The sequence below is a fragment of the Drosophila serrata genome, unplaced genomic scaffold (assembly GCF_035046125.1).
Source record: "Drosophila serrata isolate PLE 108 unplaced genomic scaffold, ASM3504612v1 contig_272, whole genome shotgun sequence".
In the NCBI taxonomy this organism is placed as follows: Eukaryota; Metazoa; Arthropoda; class Insecta; order Diptera; family Drosophilidae; genus Drosophila; species Drosophila serrata.
Window position 1 is genome coordinate 692,944 of NW_028257170.1, and position 16,921 is coordinate 709,864.

General features: G+C 37.4%; 2 protein-coding genes across 6 annotated transcripts in view; both read right to left on the reverse strand.

Annotated features, from left to right (window-relative positions):
• Nucleotides 1-337: 337 nt before the first annotated feature.
• Nucleotides 338-16,921, reverse strand: part of LOC110179972 (glycoprotein-N-acetylgalactosamine 3-beta-galactosyltransferase 1) — a 34,319-nt gene continuing 17,735 nt past the window's right edge. For 2 of the 5 annotated variants that reach the window (XM_086833851.1, XM_086833850.1), the window contains exons 2-4: nt 885-990; nt 550-834; nt 338-497 (exon numbers count right to left, since the gene is read on the reverse strand). In XM_086833851.1, the coding sequence (XP_086689977.1) occupies nt 357-497; nt 550-834; nt 885-962 (504 nt within the window). In that variant the 5' untranslated portion in view covers nt 963-990 and the 3' untranslated portion in view covers nt 338-356. Of the gene's footprint in view, nt 498-549; nt 835-884; nt 1,196-3,283; nt 3,719-16,921 lie in introns of those variants that run through there. The other 3 variants (XM_020947553.2, XM_086833849.1, XM_086833848.1) reach the window with 3 other exon arrangements.
• comm2 (protein commissureless 2) lies at nt 11,675-16,719 on the reverse strand. The gene is made up of 2 exons (XM_020947552.2): nt 13,128-16,719; nt 11,675-12,456 (listed from the first exon to the last, which is right to left on the reverse strand). The coding sequence occupies exons 1-2, from the start codon at nt 13,594-13,596 to the stop codon at nt 11,888-11,890; spliced, it is 1,038 nt and encodes a 345-aa protein (XP_020803211.2). The 5' UTR covers nt 13,597-16,719; the 3' UTR covers nt 11,675-11,887.

The following is a 16,921-nucleotide window of genomic DNA, read 5'->3' on the forward strand; positions in this document are numbered from 1 at the left end:
ACGTGCTCAAATTACCACATGTGTGTTGTGTTGTGTCATCTCCCACAACAGGTAATGCGAGAAAGGCCTACACACATGATTAAGGTTACAGGAAGCGACCAAAAGTGCAATATTGTGCAAATTTCTCAGCCCTTCCAGACATGATGCAACAATGACACTTCACAAAAGAGAAAAAAAACGAGGAAAAACGGAAGTAATTTTGTTCAGACAAAAAGGGCAATGGGAAAATTGAGACGACAGATTCATTGATGAACACGTTTACACAGCCATCCCCCTACTTTTTCTTACTTTGGTTTACTAGGAACTAAACCAGAGCCAGATTGAAACATCAGACAGCTGCCAGGAGGTGAGTCCTTTTATTGAGTTCCAAATTCTATGGTTTGTGGCACAAAAGTACCAAATACTTTCATGCGATAAAGAAAGTAGTAGTAATCATACATTTCGGGCGGATATTCCACTCGAAAGGCTATGGCGCTCAGGGATATGGGAACGGTTTTCTGTAAAATATATATTATTATACATAATTAAGACTGATATTATAGATATTACCTCATCTACTTTGTGATAGGTTAGGTTATGCAGCCATTTGATATGATCATAACCATCTAAAAACTGATGATCCATGTTAATGGGTAGAAAAGTCTCATGTCCAAACTCATCTCGACTATCCACAATGGTGGCATTCACATGATTGAGACAACGATTTACCTCCAGACCCTCAGTAAAACCCTCCAGATGAAGGCAATACCTATTATTGGGTTCTTTTGCAGCCAAGGTATAGCGTCTTAAAGCCTCTCGACTTATCACATAGCCACTTTTGGCATAAACAAAGGGCTAAAATACATTTATTAAACTTAATAATTAAACTCACTTATTAAACTCACCTCATGCGTATAAATATTCTCAAGTTCGTAGCCAAAATAGATCGCTTGACTAGGCATATATTTCCTTTGATCTATCATATACCGAAGATTCTCTAGAACCACAAAGCTGTAGGTGGGAAAGTACTTCAATAACAAGCGAAATTTTCCTCTTTGTGTTTTTTGTTTTTTTGCTTAATAATTCTCATTCTTCATTCACGTCACAAAATCGTGCATATCAATAAAAAACCATCACTGATCCGCTGTGCATACAAACGCCCAATGCAAATATGTACAAATGTTATATGGCCAAATTCGATGGTGTGGGTCTGGCTCTAAAGGAAAAAAATATATCTAACTAAGCGTGAAGCGAAAAGCAAACAATTGCCATTTAGAAAACAACACAAAAAACCATGTCAACAAGATGGCAAGATCCGTTTTTGAATGAATCGTGGACACGCCAAGTAAACAAAAGTCCAAGTTCAAGCCGCAAATGAGTGAGGCAAACAGAGTTGGCTAAAATCGAAGAAAAAAATAAAACAAAACAAAGCAAAATGTGTGGAAGAACATAAACATTTTCGAGTTGATATCAGGTAATTGCTTTAAGGTGCTACATGGTACTTATATATTTAAAAGAGGCAAAAGTCTCATATTTAATAAAAAAAAAAATCCTCCTTGAGTTGTCCCATAAAATGTGAAACTTTAGTGATAATTACGAGAGACATAAAGTTTTTAATTATCGGCAAGTCAAGTTATCAAAGTCATTTCAACGACGATTAAGCAGAGAATAAATATTCTCAATCGATTTTGTAATATTCAATGGCTGGTGTTGACAACGCACTCAATAAATCCAAATTATGTGTGACAGCATAAATTAGGGAAAACTATTTCCATTGACAGCCATCCGGCACACTTAATTGACCCCAAGACACGCACTTTTTCCCGATAGTGAACACTCTATATTAATCAATAAGAGGAAATTCCGGCATTTATATAGCCATAAAAAAGCTATATAGAAGTACTCCGATTTATTTAATTGAATTGCACTTTTTAAAAGTGTGCGAAAAAATCAAAACAAATTGATAAGCGATTATATGAGCAAAATCGATGATTGTCAGAGTGTAACTGATTGACCCACTTTTGATACCCGCCTCCTACGATTGATGCCTGTCTATAAATGTCTCTATATGTGATTGGTTATATATTTATATTTACAATATATATTTGAAAACCTATGGAAATTAATCGGTAATCCATTGGGTTAGGGTTTCTTCTCAAACATTCATTTGTCAGGTTATCAACATAATCTAATACAAACTATGCTAATGGAATGATCGGAAAACCATGGGAAAATTTTCCCTTTCTCTTGTCCAACCTAAAATTTGTACCAATTATGATGAAGAACCTCCCCGGAGAGCAATCAAGCGACTTATATATACACAGAGGGAATATATACATATACTATCCATTGTGTTGCCCCTACAAAAGACAGATAAACTGCAGCCGCCTATACAAGATACTCGCACTTCCTTGCCGCATTTTTCCTGCCCTGCGATAAAGGAAACTCTCTCCGTGGGCCAAAGAAAAAAAAACCACAAAGGGAAGCCCCGGAAAAATCGAACCACAATAGAACGGAACCGACTGGGAAAAGGGATGGGGGAACCGGGAACCGGGACACATCTGACAAGAAACAAACTCAGATCCCCAGACCAAGCCCAAAAAAAAAAAATAAGAAAAAGAAAACCCAACTCGAGAGCACAAACAAAATACAGCCGAAGGCTGACTGATAACTTTATCAATGAAAGAAGTCAAAATATGTTGAGTGAGGCGGCCACCGAACTCGGTGCTCATAAAAAAAAACAACACGAGTAAGTAATAGTGCACTGAGGGAAAATCATATGATTGAAATTGAATCAAAATAAACAGAAAAGATATTAAATATGAAAATTATCATTGGCTTCCTAGAAAAAAAAAGAAATATTTAAGTAAGCCCTAAAAATAAGCCCTAGTTCCCTGAGGGCTTGGAATAGTATTAATAATATTGAAATAATATTATTAAAAATAAAATTTTGAGCAAATATTACCTGATAAGTAAAAAACAAGTGTCTGATTTGCTATGCTATATTTACATTATGCTATTCCACACAGCTTTGTAAAAAATACCTAAAGACATCATCAAACCATTATGAAATTATTCAATAGACAACTTCTCAATGAAATTATTTTTTTAACAACCTCTTCCCCCTTCAATTTTCTCTCCGTGTAAAAGCAACAATCGAATGCTTAAAATACCATAACAATATGAAGGCGATAAAGCCGACATGACAAAGAACTCATCGTCAAATTTACGACTTGCGTTGAGCAATTCAAATGAAGTTATGATCTGGGCTAAGGATGGGAAAAACGATCCCCAAAAATCTCACCTTGAGGGCTCCACGCGAAGAAACCAATCCACTTTGTCGCCATAAAATAGAAAGGCATGCATTAGGCCCTCATGGACCAAAGTCCAGGTCTCCGTGGCATTTACCTCAGCCACATAGGGTTCCAGTTCACTGTCAATGTCACCACTCACAAATAGCAGCACATTGCAGTGTTTTCCCCAAGTGCGTTTCACATACTTGGCTGTTTTGGGATTGAAATAATCATAGGGTATCATGCAAAGTATCCTGATGTCATGATACAAGGGATCCACATCTGACTTTCTAACCAATTCCTTGGGATTCCTTTCAATGGCGCTTATGTTGAAATACAATGTGATCACCAAAAACAATATCAAGACCAAGAACAGCCCATAATAGACACGTCTATGTGAAGTCATGGCTCTCAACTAAACTAAAATTGAATTTCAGGCCAAAAAAAACAAAGGAGAATATTCAATTTTAGATAAGACATATTATCAGGCAGTGCCTTAGATTAACCCACTACTTCCTCTGAGGTTCGATGTGAACTCAAGCTTGGCACGCGGAAGTCTTTTTTGTTTATGGTTAAGCGATTTTTCAATGGGATTAGAGAGGAAGCAAAAAATCTCAACTCTAGACTGTTCCTATAATTAAACATTAATTCGGTTCTTATTTTTATACCCTTGCAGAGTATTATAATTTCAATAAGAAGTTTGCAACGCAGTGAAGAAGTAATTTCCGACCATATAAAGCATATATATTCTTGATCAGCATCAACAAGAATATGACTATGACTATGACTATGATCAACTATGATCAGTAATTAACTACGATCATTAAGTATCTATGAACAGTAGGTAACTATGATCAGTAAGTACCAATGAACATTAAGTAACTATAATAAGTAATTAACTATGATCAGTAAGCATCTATGAACAGTAAGTATATATGTATGTATGATCTGTTACTAACTTTGAACACTAATAAACAATGCAACTTGCAACTTTTGTAACACAACACATTTCTGAGACTTGGTCGGCAGCAGTCCGGGGATGTCAGAACGAGTTAGGAATCATATGCACCGATGTGCGAGATGTGTTTTGGAACAAATTTAAGAGGAAACTACTTGAATAAAACTATGCAGTTATTCTTCTATATCATTTAATCAGTATATAAATCGGCGAATGCCAAATCGGTGGACTATATAAATACATATATATACCTGACATAGGAACAATCGGACGATTTAAGGAACTATGATCAGTAATTAACTATGAGAGGTAAGTAACTAAGAGCAGTAAGTAACTCTGAACAGAAAGTATCAATGAACATTAAGTGACTATAATCAGTAAGTAACTATGAGCAGTAAGTAACTCTGATCAGTAAGTATCTATAGCCAGTAAGGAACTATATCAGTAAGTATCTAAATATAAGAGTAAGTATCTAAGTATGTACAGGTGACCATAGAAATAAGGAAATAAATTGGAATATAAAGTCTATACCTAGGTCTGATACCACCAATAGCTTCTTCATACATAATATAAATGTCATGGTTAAGTCTTGCCGCAGGGAAGGACACGTCATTGTTTACTTCCTTCCAGTGTAGTGACCAAGATTGGGAGACTTTATCCAAGTGAGCTTCTTCCAGGTCATCCAGATGTATTGCATTGGCCACGTCATATTTTTGGGATCGAAAGGTAATCACCATCACTATCAATTGAGATGTTAACACTAGGTACCCCTAGGACAGACTGAGGCGCGCGGGCCCTTAGCGCCTCTATTTATAGTCCCCGAGGAAAGAGAGGAGCAGAGAAAGTGAGTGTGAGTGGGCGGGAGAGGAGTTGCCTCTAGAGATTAACGTAGAGCCACTTACTTAGCGAGAGAGGGGGAGAGGCAGAGAGAAGCAGCGAGCTGATATTTAAATTAATTCTGATCAGTAAGTAACTCTGATCAGTTAATATCAATAAGCATTAAGTAACTCTGAACAGTACGTATCTATGAACATTAAGTAACTATGATCAGTAAGTATCTATCACCAGTAAGTATGTATGATCAGTTACTCACTTTGAACACTAATAAACAATGACTTGTAACTTTTGTAACACAACACATTTCTGAGACGTGGCCGGCAGCAGTCACTTCGTTCCGGGGATGTTAGAACGAGTTGGGAATCATATGCACAGATGTGCGGATGTGTTTTGGAACAAATTTAAGAGGATGCTATTTGATTAAAACTATGCAGTTATTCTTCTATATCATTTTATTAGTATATAAATCGAAGCATGCCAAATCGGTGGACTATATGTATACATATATATATATATATAGCTGTCATAGGAACATTCGGAAAATGTAAAAAATAAAATTATAACGTTTCCAGTTTTCAACAGATTTTCACAAAATATATATAGCCTCTTAATTATAGCCAAATTATATATAACCAAATGATATGAAGCCATTTTATATTAACCAAAACTTTTGTGTAAAATTTTATGAAAATCGGAGTACTATATCATATAGCTCCCATATAAACGATCGTTAAAAATATAGGAAACCAGGCTATACATTATTATTTTTTAACATAAATACATATAATTAATTTTCTTTTAGTTTCTAGTGATCGAAAGGGTATACAAACTCCGGCGTGACAAAGTTAGTTTAATTAATTTTTTTTTTTTCTTGTGCTCAAAAAAAATAATCTTGATTCAGCGGTCGTTGGCTTAATTTTGCAGCAAAACAAAGCTAAATTGGTGAATGGTTTGCTTTGATTAGTTAATTAAAATATATTTGCAAATTAAGTGTAATTACACGATTGGTTAGCTGCCAAAAGCATAGTTTTGATAAGATTATCTCTCTCTAATTGCCATTGAGTAATGACACAGCGGTGATTAGCTAAGGCTAATAATTTAAACAAACAAATCATTTGGCAAACGTTTATACCCTTTCTACTAAATAGCCACAATTAAATTAAACTGTAATCCCTAAAAGAGAGGGTTATAAAATGTAAATGTCTCTCCCTCGGTTTTACTGCATTTCTGTTTAAGAGAAATGGTTACAACAACCTGCTGCTGCTTCGAAATCTCTGATAGGCCAAACAAACATTAAGTTACAAAATAAAAACCTTTGGCCCATAAAATTAAACCGCAGCCAAATACGCAGAACAGACAAAAAAGAAAAACAAATTGTGTTTGGTGGGGAAAAAACAGGCTAATCTCGTGGCGCGAGCTTATCAGGAAAAACAAACCTGCAGCAACCCACTTTTATATGTATCCGCATCTCTGGATGTATCTGTATCTGTATCTGTATCTGTATCTGCGTCTGCATCTCCATCTGCATCTCTGTAACCGCTGTGCCTGGCTGCTGCTCGAGCTCCCAATCCGAGTTTCAGTTAAATAAACACACTGGGAAAAATCATACTAGGGTTTATAAACCTCTTGTCTTGTTTTCTTTAACTTGTGAGCATTTGAAAATAAGTTCTAGAAGTACAAGAACACCTATTCTAAGTTTAATAATAAGTTTTTAATATCTTCCCTGACTTTCTTTACTTTGTGAGCATTTAATATTGAGTTCTATCAGTTTTAAATAATATTCATAATGCCTGATTGATTTTTCTTATATTTATTTCATAATACATTTCTCTCTCTGCACACCTTCAATCCCAAAATCCCGAACCCAGTCCCAGTCCCAAATCCAATCCAATCCCCCAACTGCTGCACTTTGATGTTCCTGTCCAAGATAGTAACAGTTAGCTCATCGCAGTTAACTCGTTCTTTTGGTCGTAGTTTTCCCCGCTGGGGGTTTTATGAGCCGGGTTCCAGACTATCTTGCAGCATGCCCATAACTTTGAATCATACAACTTTTATTTGCATTTTTATTTGTTTTCCTTCGGCTTCTCAGAATAGAGCTCCTTCAACTTTTGTTTACATATATATTTTTTTTATGAAGATAGAATTTAATTTTGATTTCGTTTTGCTTTTGCTTTTGTTTCGAGGTAAATACTTGGCTTGGATTTTAGCATAAAGCTCCCACTTGAGATATTTTTATATATTTCTTTTTTGCTGAATTTTCCGATTTAACCTCAGGAGAATAGGTTCTGTCAGTTACTAATTCGCATTCCATGCTTGACCTAATCTTAAATTGCCTTTTCATGCGGCTCTCGAAGCCAAGCCCAAGCCACAATCAATTTATTGTTATTCTTTATTGAATTCCAATCACAAAATTCTAACAATTTTCTTGAACGGGAAATTGAATTTGTATTTTGTAGATATAAATATTTTTTTTTTTGCCTTGAAAGGTGGGTAATGTGTGGCAGCCTCCCAATTTATATCTTTTCATGGTTTGCTGCATACCAGGCGCCCAGAGCTCCGACATAGATAATTTATCTATAAAAAGCTTTTAATTTGTCGCAAGAGCTTTTACTACACTTCACTATATATACATATATATATATATATATCTACATATATGGAAAACACTTCATGAGCAAATATTTTCACAAGCGCCGCATTCTCGCTTGCCATTTACAATAGCAAACACATCAAATTGCAAAATCCTCGCCTTGGCAGAGGCTGCTGCTGCTTTTTGCTGCCTTTTTATTTATTGCCAAGTTGTGTGTGCATTTTTTATTTATTCTCAGTGCTGTTTTCAAACCTTTCATTCACCTTTGAGTTAAAATAAAAGCCGGGTAAATAACGCACAGCATCAGTTTAGCGTTGATGTTTGCGCGAAGTCTAAAAGGGAATTTAACGCATGACATTTAACGAAAAATAATAATAAATAAGTAAATAAAAAGCTCAGAAACTGACACGGCAGGTAAATAGATTTCAGGTAGTGTGTGACTTTTAATAAGAATCTCGGGCAGAGCAAAGGTAAACACTCAACAAAGCTATAATCCCTGGTAATCCACCTTGAAAGTAGCTCTTAATATTTAAATAAGTTTCATTTTCAATAAATTTTAGGTCATTGGGGTTTAACTGAAAATTTAAATATTGACTCGGGGCTGTTTGCACAATTGTTGTAGTATTTTTTATGTTTATTTTTGTTTTCTCGAGGCTAAAAACCAATTTAAATATTATGGCTTGTTTGTGTAATATATGTAGTTTTTACAACGCGCCTGGTTTGACCAAACGTGTTGACCCCATAAAAAATATTTATAGGAACAGACAAAATTGTTCACATTTTGGTGACCGTTTTCGAACCGTTCGGGGCTTGCCAATTTTTAATTTAGCCTTTTGTTTTTTTGGTATTGGGTTTAAGCCGCCTGCACAACAAAAAAAGTGGGTCAAATGTTGCGTATGACGCTGCTTTTAGAGCCGGCGGCCTGTTGGCCAACCGGTTTCGCTTTCAAACATCGGCGGCGTTTCGTCTGAGTATATCCGAGTATCTTCCAGATACAACAGCAGCCTCCAGTTTGAGCCACGATTTTTTGGGGCTTTTTTTCTGCTTTTTTTTTGGCGCTTAATTGAAAATTCATTCAGCCAAGTCAGCGAGCGAGTAAAACGTGGGCTAATGTGCATTTTATTAATAAATTGTCCGCTTCATTAGCTCGGGGTTAGGCCTTCTGCCCCGGCAACCTGCAACTTTCACCAAATGGATATGCAGATGTATCTACAGCATTTGCATCTGCATCTGCATCCGAATCCAATGGATGGGCTTTTAATAAATTGCCCTTTTGGTTGCGCTTTCTCGAAGAAGTCGACGGAGTTCGAGCTAATTATGTTGTTTATGTTGTATAATATTTTGATGTGATGTGACCGGTGTGTGGCGATATACACATGTTTTCGTGACTGTTAAAGCGGGCAATGCAAATGGTAATGGAAATAAAAATGCAAATAAAAATACAAATAAAAATGCATATAAAAATATAAATAAAAGTAAACAAAAATGTACATGCTTTGGACCTGCCAAGGTGAAAGCATAAACAAAAAGGGGAATCATTGGCAATTTTCTTTCATAATCAATCGGGGCTTTAACCCATTACATCTGGTAATTAGCATGCGTAACATAAAAGCCAATACTAAAAACTCATTAGCAGCAATTACAGGTGTGCACTGGAACTATTATTTGTTTGAAATAATGGCATAATGGCAATGAAATTATATGGCACTTTTAAGGCGCCTCCGTAATACGCATAAAGTGTTCTCGGGGGAATTCTAAGTAAGAGAAAAACTGCATTTCAATTTGCTTTTAAATAGACCATAAATTATTTATTTATACGTATCACTACGAGTTAGAAAAAAACTGAATTTCTATATGTTTTAATATAGATCATAAATAATTTAGTCTGGTGCTATGAATATTGAAATGAATTAAGTAAAAATTAAGTTGTAGAAGCAGAATATTTATTAAGGAATTTTAATCGTATTAGTTGTCTTTCAAAGTATTTTATTAATACACTTATTTATTTGTTAAATATGTTTAATCAATATATATATATTTCCATAAAACTTTACTATTAAACCTGTCACTGGCAATTACGTTTTTTATGGCCTAGAAATTATTTATTGACTTTGTTTATTATGTTGTTGAAGCTAGTAAACTTCACATTATCTTGATTTATTATGAATTTATTAATATTTAAAAAAATATATTGTTGATTAGGGGTTTGAAATAAATGAATTAATGAAATTTTAAAGAGCTTATTAACAGGATTAAATATTCAAGCAATATGTTATTCATTTTATTGCACTTTGTTTTTAAACAAATAACGCAATACTTTGTAGAGCTCTGTAATTTAGTTTGCCTTTTTCAAGCCGTAGTCTAAGTTTTAATTTAAAACGTAATATGGAACGTTTCTTTTTGGCCACTTTTAGTTTTCTTTTCTGGCCGTGCTTTCGATATGAAAATGGAACGTGAGGGGATTACCTAAGCGAGTGACCACGCGTTTCAGGTTGGAATTTTTTTTGGCATTGTTTTAGCCGTTCGTCCAGAATCGGCTAATGAAACAATTTGCACACATTGCGGGTAACAAGCAAACTGGCAAACTGGCAAACCGACAAATTGGTGGGCGTGTTGTGTTTTGGCCAAGAGGATAAAATCCATAGATCATTCGGACGCTTGGGAAAGCGACTGAGAGAGAGCACGAGGCTTTTGTTTAAATATTTATAGATTCCAGACATGAGGCTAAGTTAGTTAGGCGTCGCATCGGGTGAATATGTCATAAACTGTCAAATAAACTAAAAGCGATTGTAAATCACCCAAGCAATTGCAATTAATAATTATTGTTTTGCATAAGCCTCCCCTCACTCCTGCCACCTGAGTGAAGTTCACTATTCCCACCGATATGCAAATGCTTTTAGCCAAGAGGTTATTCCCCGTAACCGTGACTACTGTCATATGCAATTCTGCACCCATTTCACACTCTCTTCCAGTCACGGATCACGGATCACCAGCGATCGCTGGTCGTAAGATAAATAACATTTATTGCGGTCGCATAAATGCAATTTATTCGCACTCTCCCATGTGGATTTCTAGTTAGTTGTCGGTGATTTGTTTACCCATTCAAATGGTAATAATAATAATAATAATAACGAAGTACGGAAACGGCCATTGCAACCGGCAGTATCTATAAATATAGCCCGGCCCCTTTGATAATACATTATTATTGTGATAAAAAAAATAAAAAAACAACAACAACAAACAGTCACATGGCGGCAAAAGAGCGACAAATCCATTGCAATGCCATATATAAATTTCCATAGAATTCATTGCATTGCATTTCTGATGTCGATAGCGTAGATAGTAACTTACTGGCAGTCGTTTGTTCAGATTAATCAGTTTGCTATCTTAGCTGAGATGGAATGCAAAAAAAAAATAAAAAATATATAAAGTTTTGCACGTGGGGAAAAGCGGCGAAAAGTTGGAAAAACTCTCAGATGTCGAGACCTACCACAATCCGTAGACGATACACGTTTTCCGGCACGGGAGTAGAGTCACGTCCAGCGATGCTAGGAAGACCGGGTTCAAGATCATTTATTATGTCTATTGTCTTCCAGTACCAAGTTTCAATACTAATCCGAGAAGCGAAACGATTTGCATACCTATCTTGGCGAAATTACAATTGCACAAATGTTGCTCGATGGCAATAGAATAAGCTATCACGTCCCCAGCTCAATGTCAAATCGAACTGTCTCTATCTGTCCATCTATCTGTATCTATCCCGGGCAACTATCTCAATCCTTTGGATTGTTTGTGCCAAAGGGAGGGAGTGGGAGCTATTTGTAAAGCTCAACAAGAAACGTGGGGCAAGTCCCGTGGCAAAAGGATTTGTATGCCATCTGTTCGTGGCGTCAATCAAATCACTTGCTGCAGCATCAATGAATCAATTTGAATGCCAACTGATTGATGGCAAAATAATAATCAATGCAAGTGCGACAGATGGAGCGAATCGCAGCGATAGTTAAAGACTCATTTTAGTTTTGTTTAAATTCATATATAATTTATGTGTGGCCTACTTAACTCTAATGACAATATGGAAATCAGTGTTACCATTAAGTACAATTTGTTTGTCGATTATTAGTAACGTCTTTTGATAATCACAGCGCTTAGTTTAATGCATGTATCTTGCCAGCATGAATAAACGAAAATATCACAGTTGGGCTCGTGTATCCATTAGATGGTGGGTGGGCTTCACCGTTTGACATCGTCTTTCACTTGGCCATCTTTCGCCTTGGCTTTCTTTTTCTCATCAACTGTTTTGTAGGAGCTGCCAAATACCTCCGCATAACTGGGCACAATTGGCATCAACACAAAGTTGGGTTTAGTCTCGCACGTGGGCGATGTTGCTGCGACTGTTGCTGCTGCTGTTGCTGTTGCTGTTGCTGTTGCTGTTGCTAATGTTGCTGATGTTGCAGTTGCTGGAGTGGCTGGCAGCAGCGGCATTGTGACCTCACACAACTGTGGGGAAGGTGTTTGCTGGCTAACCAAGCTCTCAACGGTTGGAGGAGACTGAGCAGGCAACTCTTGGATGTTATTGCTGCTGCTCCTTTCCTGCTTATTGAACACATTGAACACACTTGGATAGACAATCAGGCACGATGACTGCGGTGACTTTTGCAGCAATTCGAGGGCTGCTTCGTAGCTGGGTAATCCCGATACTAGAGTGTACTCCGGCACCGGATCCTCGGCCTCCGGATGCAGCTTCAATGCCTCAATATCCACTATGGTGCACTGCGTCGAGCCATTTGCATTGTTGCGATCTTTCAAAGAACAAAGAATAATAATTGTTGATTAGTTACAAGTTACATTTGGAGTGAAGATGGAGAGGGAAGTGCTTGGAGATTAATGCTGAGACCTCGACCTAGTTGCAAATATTGTTTCCCTTACTTTTCACTGTCATTAACTCGCTGAAATATTTTCTCTGGCGTAATTGCCTTGGCACCACTTTCGAATTGAAGGTAGTTGAATTTCACTTTTCGCATTTTATTTATTTATATTTTTTTGTCGCTTGCTGACAATGTGCTAATTTCTTCAAGGCTACTCACAATTTACAAACAGAGATTTAGAGTTTGTTTTTGAACTTCTGAACTGACGATATACATTAGTTTTTACGACATCGGACAGAGGATATATAAATGAGATTGTAGCCAGATATGAAGTGAGTCACTAGCCAATGATGACGGAGAAGCACTTAAGTACTGGATAAGACGCATAAAAAGATTTCCACTTCTAATGGAGTATTTCCTATATACCTGCTAACCTAATTTCCAGCAATAAATGTTTTATGATGAGAGACCTCCACCAATAAAAACTGTGGAATTTTTGCCTATATGTATTGCTGTTGATATTATTTTTGGCTAATCGGACAAAACACTCGATAAGATTTCAATCTCACTTGGCACTTGAAGTTCTTTAAATGCGAAATACTTACAATTACGTTTCCAGGTTCGGAACTGATGGTACAGGAAGCAGGAGCAAATGCAGAAAACCATTGAGATGAGGATGAGGGTAAAGACGATGCCAATCCATACTTCATTCATGAATTTGTCATACTCCAACTGTTGCTGCAATTGATCCACACTACTGCTGTCCAGCACCACACGATTGGCCAGATCAAAATCCATGATCTCTTCCGCGTTCCGTGAGCTGGAGCTGGAGATGTTTCTAGCAGGCAGATGATGTTTCAGTTGAATGGAGCTTAGAATCTGAGCTCCAATTTGCTTAAGAAAGTCACTATTGGCCAGTGCGTCTAGCGTGCTGATTGTGGGTGTGGATGAGGCCTCTACAACGGGTGAACTGCGTCCACTGGTGAGGATCTGTTGGGCGGCGGCGCCGGCGTAATGATCAAAATGCAGATCGTGCGACAGTTCGTAGTTTAGTGCGCGCGGCAGGCCCTCCATGGTTGGCTTTTATAGATGTTATGTCGCTCTTGTAAGATAGCTATCTCTCCAGGTATCCGTATCTGTGTCGGCACACTTTCACTGTATCTTGCGGATCGTTCTTAATCTCGTTTTCCTCGTTTCTTTCTTTCTTTCTTTACAGAGCAGAAACACGTTCGGCTAGCTCTAAGTCCACAAACAAACTGAACACGAAATACTGATTTCTGATCCGGGTAACGATCCGAGCAGCATTGCCAGCTCAGAGTCATTCCACTCAAGAGAGTCTGAGAGTGAGAGAGAGTGAGAGGCAGAGCGAGTGAGAGCTGAAACCTGGGCTACCTGGCCAAGATCACTCCCTCACTCATGCTGCCTGCTCTTTTTACAGCTCCGCCACGCATCGCTGAGAACGTTCTCTTGCCATGAAAACGATCTTGTAATTCTCCGGAGCGTATCTTTTGTGCGCTCGCACAGACAATGCCGTCGAATTATGGGTACCATAATTGGCGTTACAAAGCGGCGCACATGTTGCCCAAGGAAGCGAGAGAGGTACATGGGAATGGTAAGGGGGGAGAAGGAGGAAAGGAGAAGGAGAAGGAGCAGCATCGATCTTCATTTCTCAGTCGGCCTTTTCTTCTGCTGACTCTTCTTCTTCTCCTTCTTCTACACTCACTCTCCTTCTTCGATTACGGATCGGTCTGTGAGCCAAGCAAATGACATATCTTCAGTTGTTTGCACTCACAGAAAAGGGAAACTATAAGGTATTAGATCATTTTGGATCTAAAATCAGTCATAAAACTTAAAAAATCATTGTTTTTATAAATAATTTCATTAAAAATTGAATTCTAAAGTTAATTATAAACAAAATTATAGAAGCATCTATAGGTGCCTATAGGCTTCATATATGTGAATAACTAGAATATACCAACTTCCTTCCTTAAATTAAATATCTTCCATTAAAAATAACTTCTAAATAGAGGTAGTATATCTATTTCCTACAAGTTTCAGTAATTCTTTTTATTGATTTCTTCAAGTCACTTTCTCTTCTCTCCGTGTATGTACCACTCTTGGTTCTTCTTACTTTTCTTTGTTGTTCTTTTTTTTGGGGGGAGAAGAGAAATTATTGCTGTAGGATATAATGTGTTTCTGTTGTTGTTGTTCTTGCCCAGCTCCCGCCCAAAGGCCCCTCTCTTATTCTTCCTCAATTTCTTCTCATGTTATTTTTTTCCCTTTTGGTCTGGCAAAGTTTTAAATTACAGCTACGTGCAGATATCTTATTTCGGGCAGCAATTTTGTGGGCGATGCGCTGATCACCTGGCTTTGGGTTGATCACTTTTTGGCGATAGGCAGGCACAGGTAGGGTTTAGGTTAGGATCCCAAGACAAGGGAATGGCGCTGTATAAATGGGGATTGGCACTGGCAGTGAGGTTCCAATAGTTGACCATTTATGGGATTGATGTGTGTGTAATTGGAGGATTCTTGTATAAAAAGAGACAAGAAGAGACAAGGATAAAGAGGAAGAGAGAAGATTATCCTTGCGATCAAAGAGGGGCAGAGCTGGGTATGACATAATCTCAAGGCAAAGATGAAGTTGCCAACAGGATTATCCCTTTTAGGTTGTCAGGAGAACACGGATTCATACCCAGAGAAAAATTATAGATTTGTTCGGGTTAGAAATGATTTAGGGGAATACCAAGGAATAGAAATATGAAATACTAAGCACAAAATGTAGTAATTGTTGTGTATAGTATTTACTTTTAATATTTCGTTATGTATAAATATTATTTGCCTTAAGAAAATTATAGATTTGTTCGTGTTAGAAATGATTCAGGGGAATAACAAGGAATAGAAATATGAAATACTAAGCACACAATGTAGTAATTGTTGTGTATAGTATTTACTTTTAATATTTCATTATGTATAAATATTATTTGCCTTAAGAAATCTCTCTTTAGGTATCCTACTTGCTCAATTTATTTATTTATTATGTATAAATATTAATTGCCTCAACAAAACCCCTCTTTCGTTTATCAAAAATACTCCAAAATTACATCGTATTAAGCCTCTATAACTCTGCCAACATATTGTTAGAATCCCTTGTAAAATAATACAATTTTAAAGCATTTCCCTGCCCAATAAATCAACTAAAAATTCTAGAGGCCTCCCCTAATAATTACTCATAAAGAGACTCCCATCCCATCCCAAATCCCTCTTCGATAAAAATCACATAAATACAAGCACTCACAACAAGCGGGGATAAGATCAGCAGCATCCAAAGATGAAGAAAAATATTCGATCAAGAAATTGCCTTTTCAACAAGAGAAGAAGATGAGTCTCGTTGCAATTTCATAAAAGGGTTGTCTATAGTCTTCGGATACGAGATGAGCTCATTGAAGAAGTAGGGAGTAAGTGAGCAATCCTTATCAAGATGGGCTAATCTTGTCGAGGAAATGAATCAGCAGAGAGGTTGCAAACTCACAAGAGACGAGATTAGCTAGATGACGATATTTTGCAGTTCATTCGGGCGGGGCATTCTCTGGTTAACTGGTGGCTAACCCCTAGACCCAGACCCAGACCCACATACCACACATATCCCTAAACCCACCTCTACTTATGCCAGGTATGCGGTTCTTTTGCAATCAACTGTCAGGGACCGTGAGAAGAGACAATGGCAATTTAATTAAGCAGACTTTAAGGTCTTGGCCCGCCTTTGGATGTCTTCTACCTCACTATCCCAGGGTAGTTCGGTAGTTCTGCGGGACTCTTTCTTTATACATTGTGGTCTTGTCTTCGCGCCGCTTTCTTTTCCTTTCTTTTGGACGTCGGCTTAGTTGACCGACTTGTAGCCAAGTAGCTTTAATTTAAGACCCTAATGAGCCATTTAGGCATTCTGGGCTTTGTGTCTTCAATGCCGACTACTGTGTGTCTGTCCCCCCGCCTCTGAACAAAAGTTAAATTAATGAGTCCACGGCCAGTTGGAGTCTTTAGTCTTTAGTCTTTAGTTTGTGGTGTTTTGGTTTCTGGTCTTCTTTTTTGGGGCCTCTTTTTTCCGAATGCGGGTGATGCTCTGAAGCTCTGATGCTGATAAAGCAGCTTAATTTTTCACTGACTACCCGAGATCGTGGTGCTTTGCATAATGCAGCTACAGATTTCTTACATAGTTTATTAATTTTTCAGATTTCGGCTTAGGTATTTCACCTTCCCTCCCATCTAGCTTCTGACACTAATAAATCGGCTTAAATTTGATCTTGAGCGGTGTATTTTTTGATTCTCCGCCCAGCTGAGGGCATTTTTGTATCTTTTGGGGTTTAGTTACTATGGATATAAGTTTCCATGTGTGCATTATTAA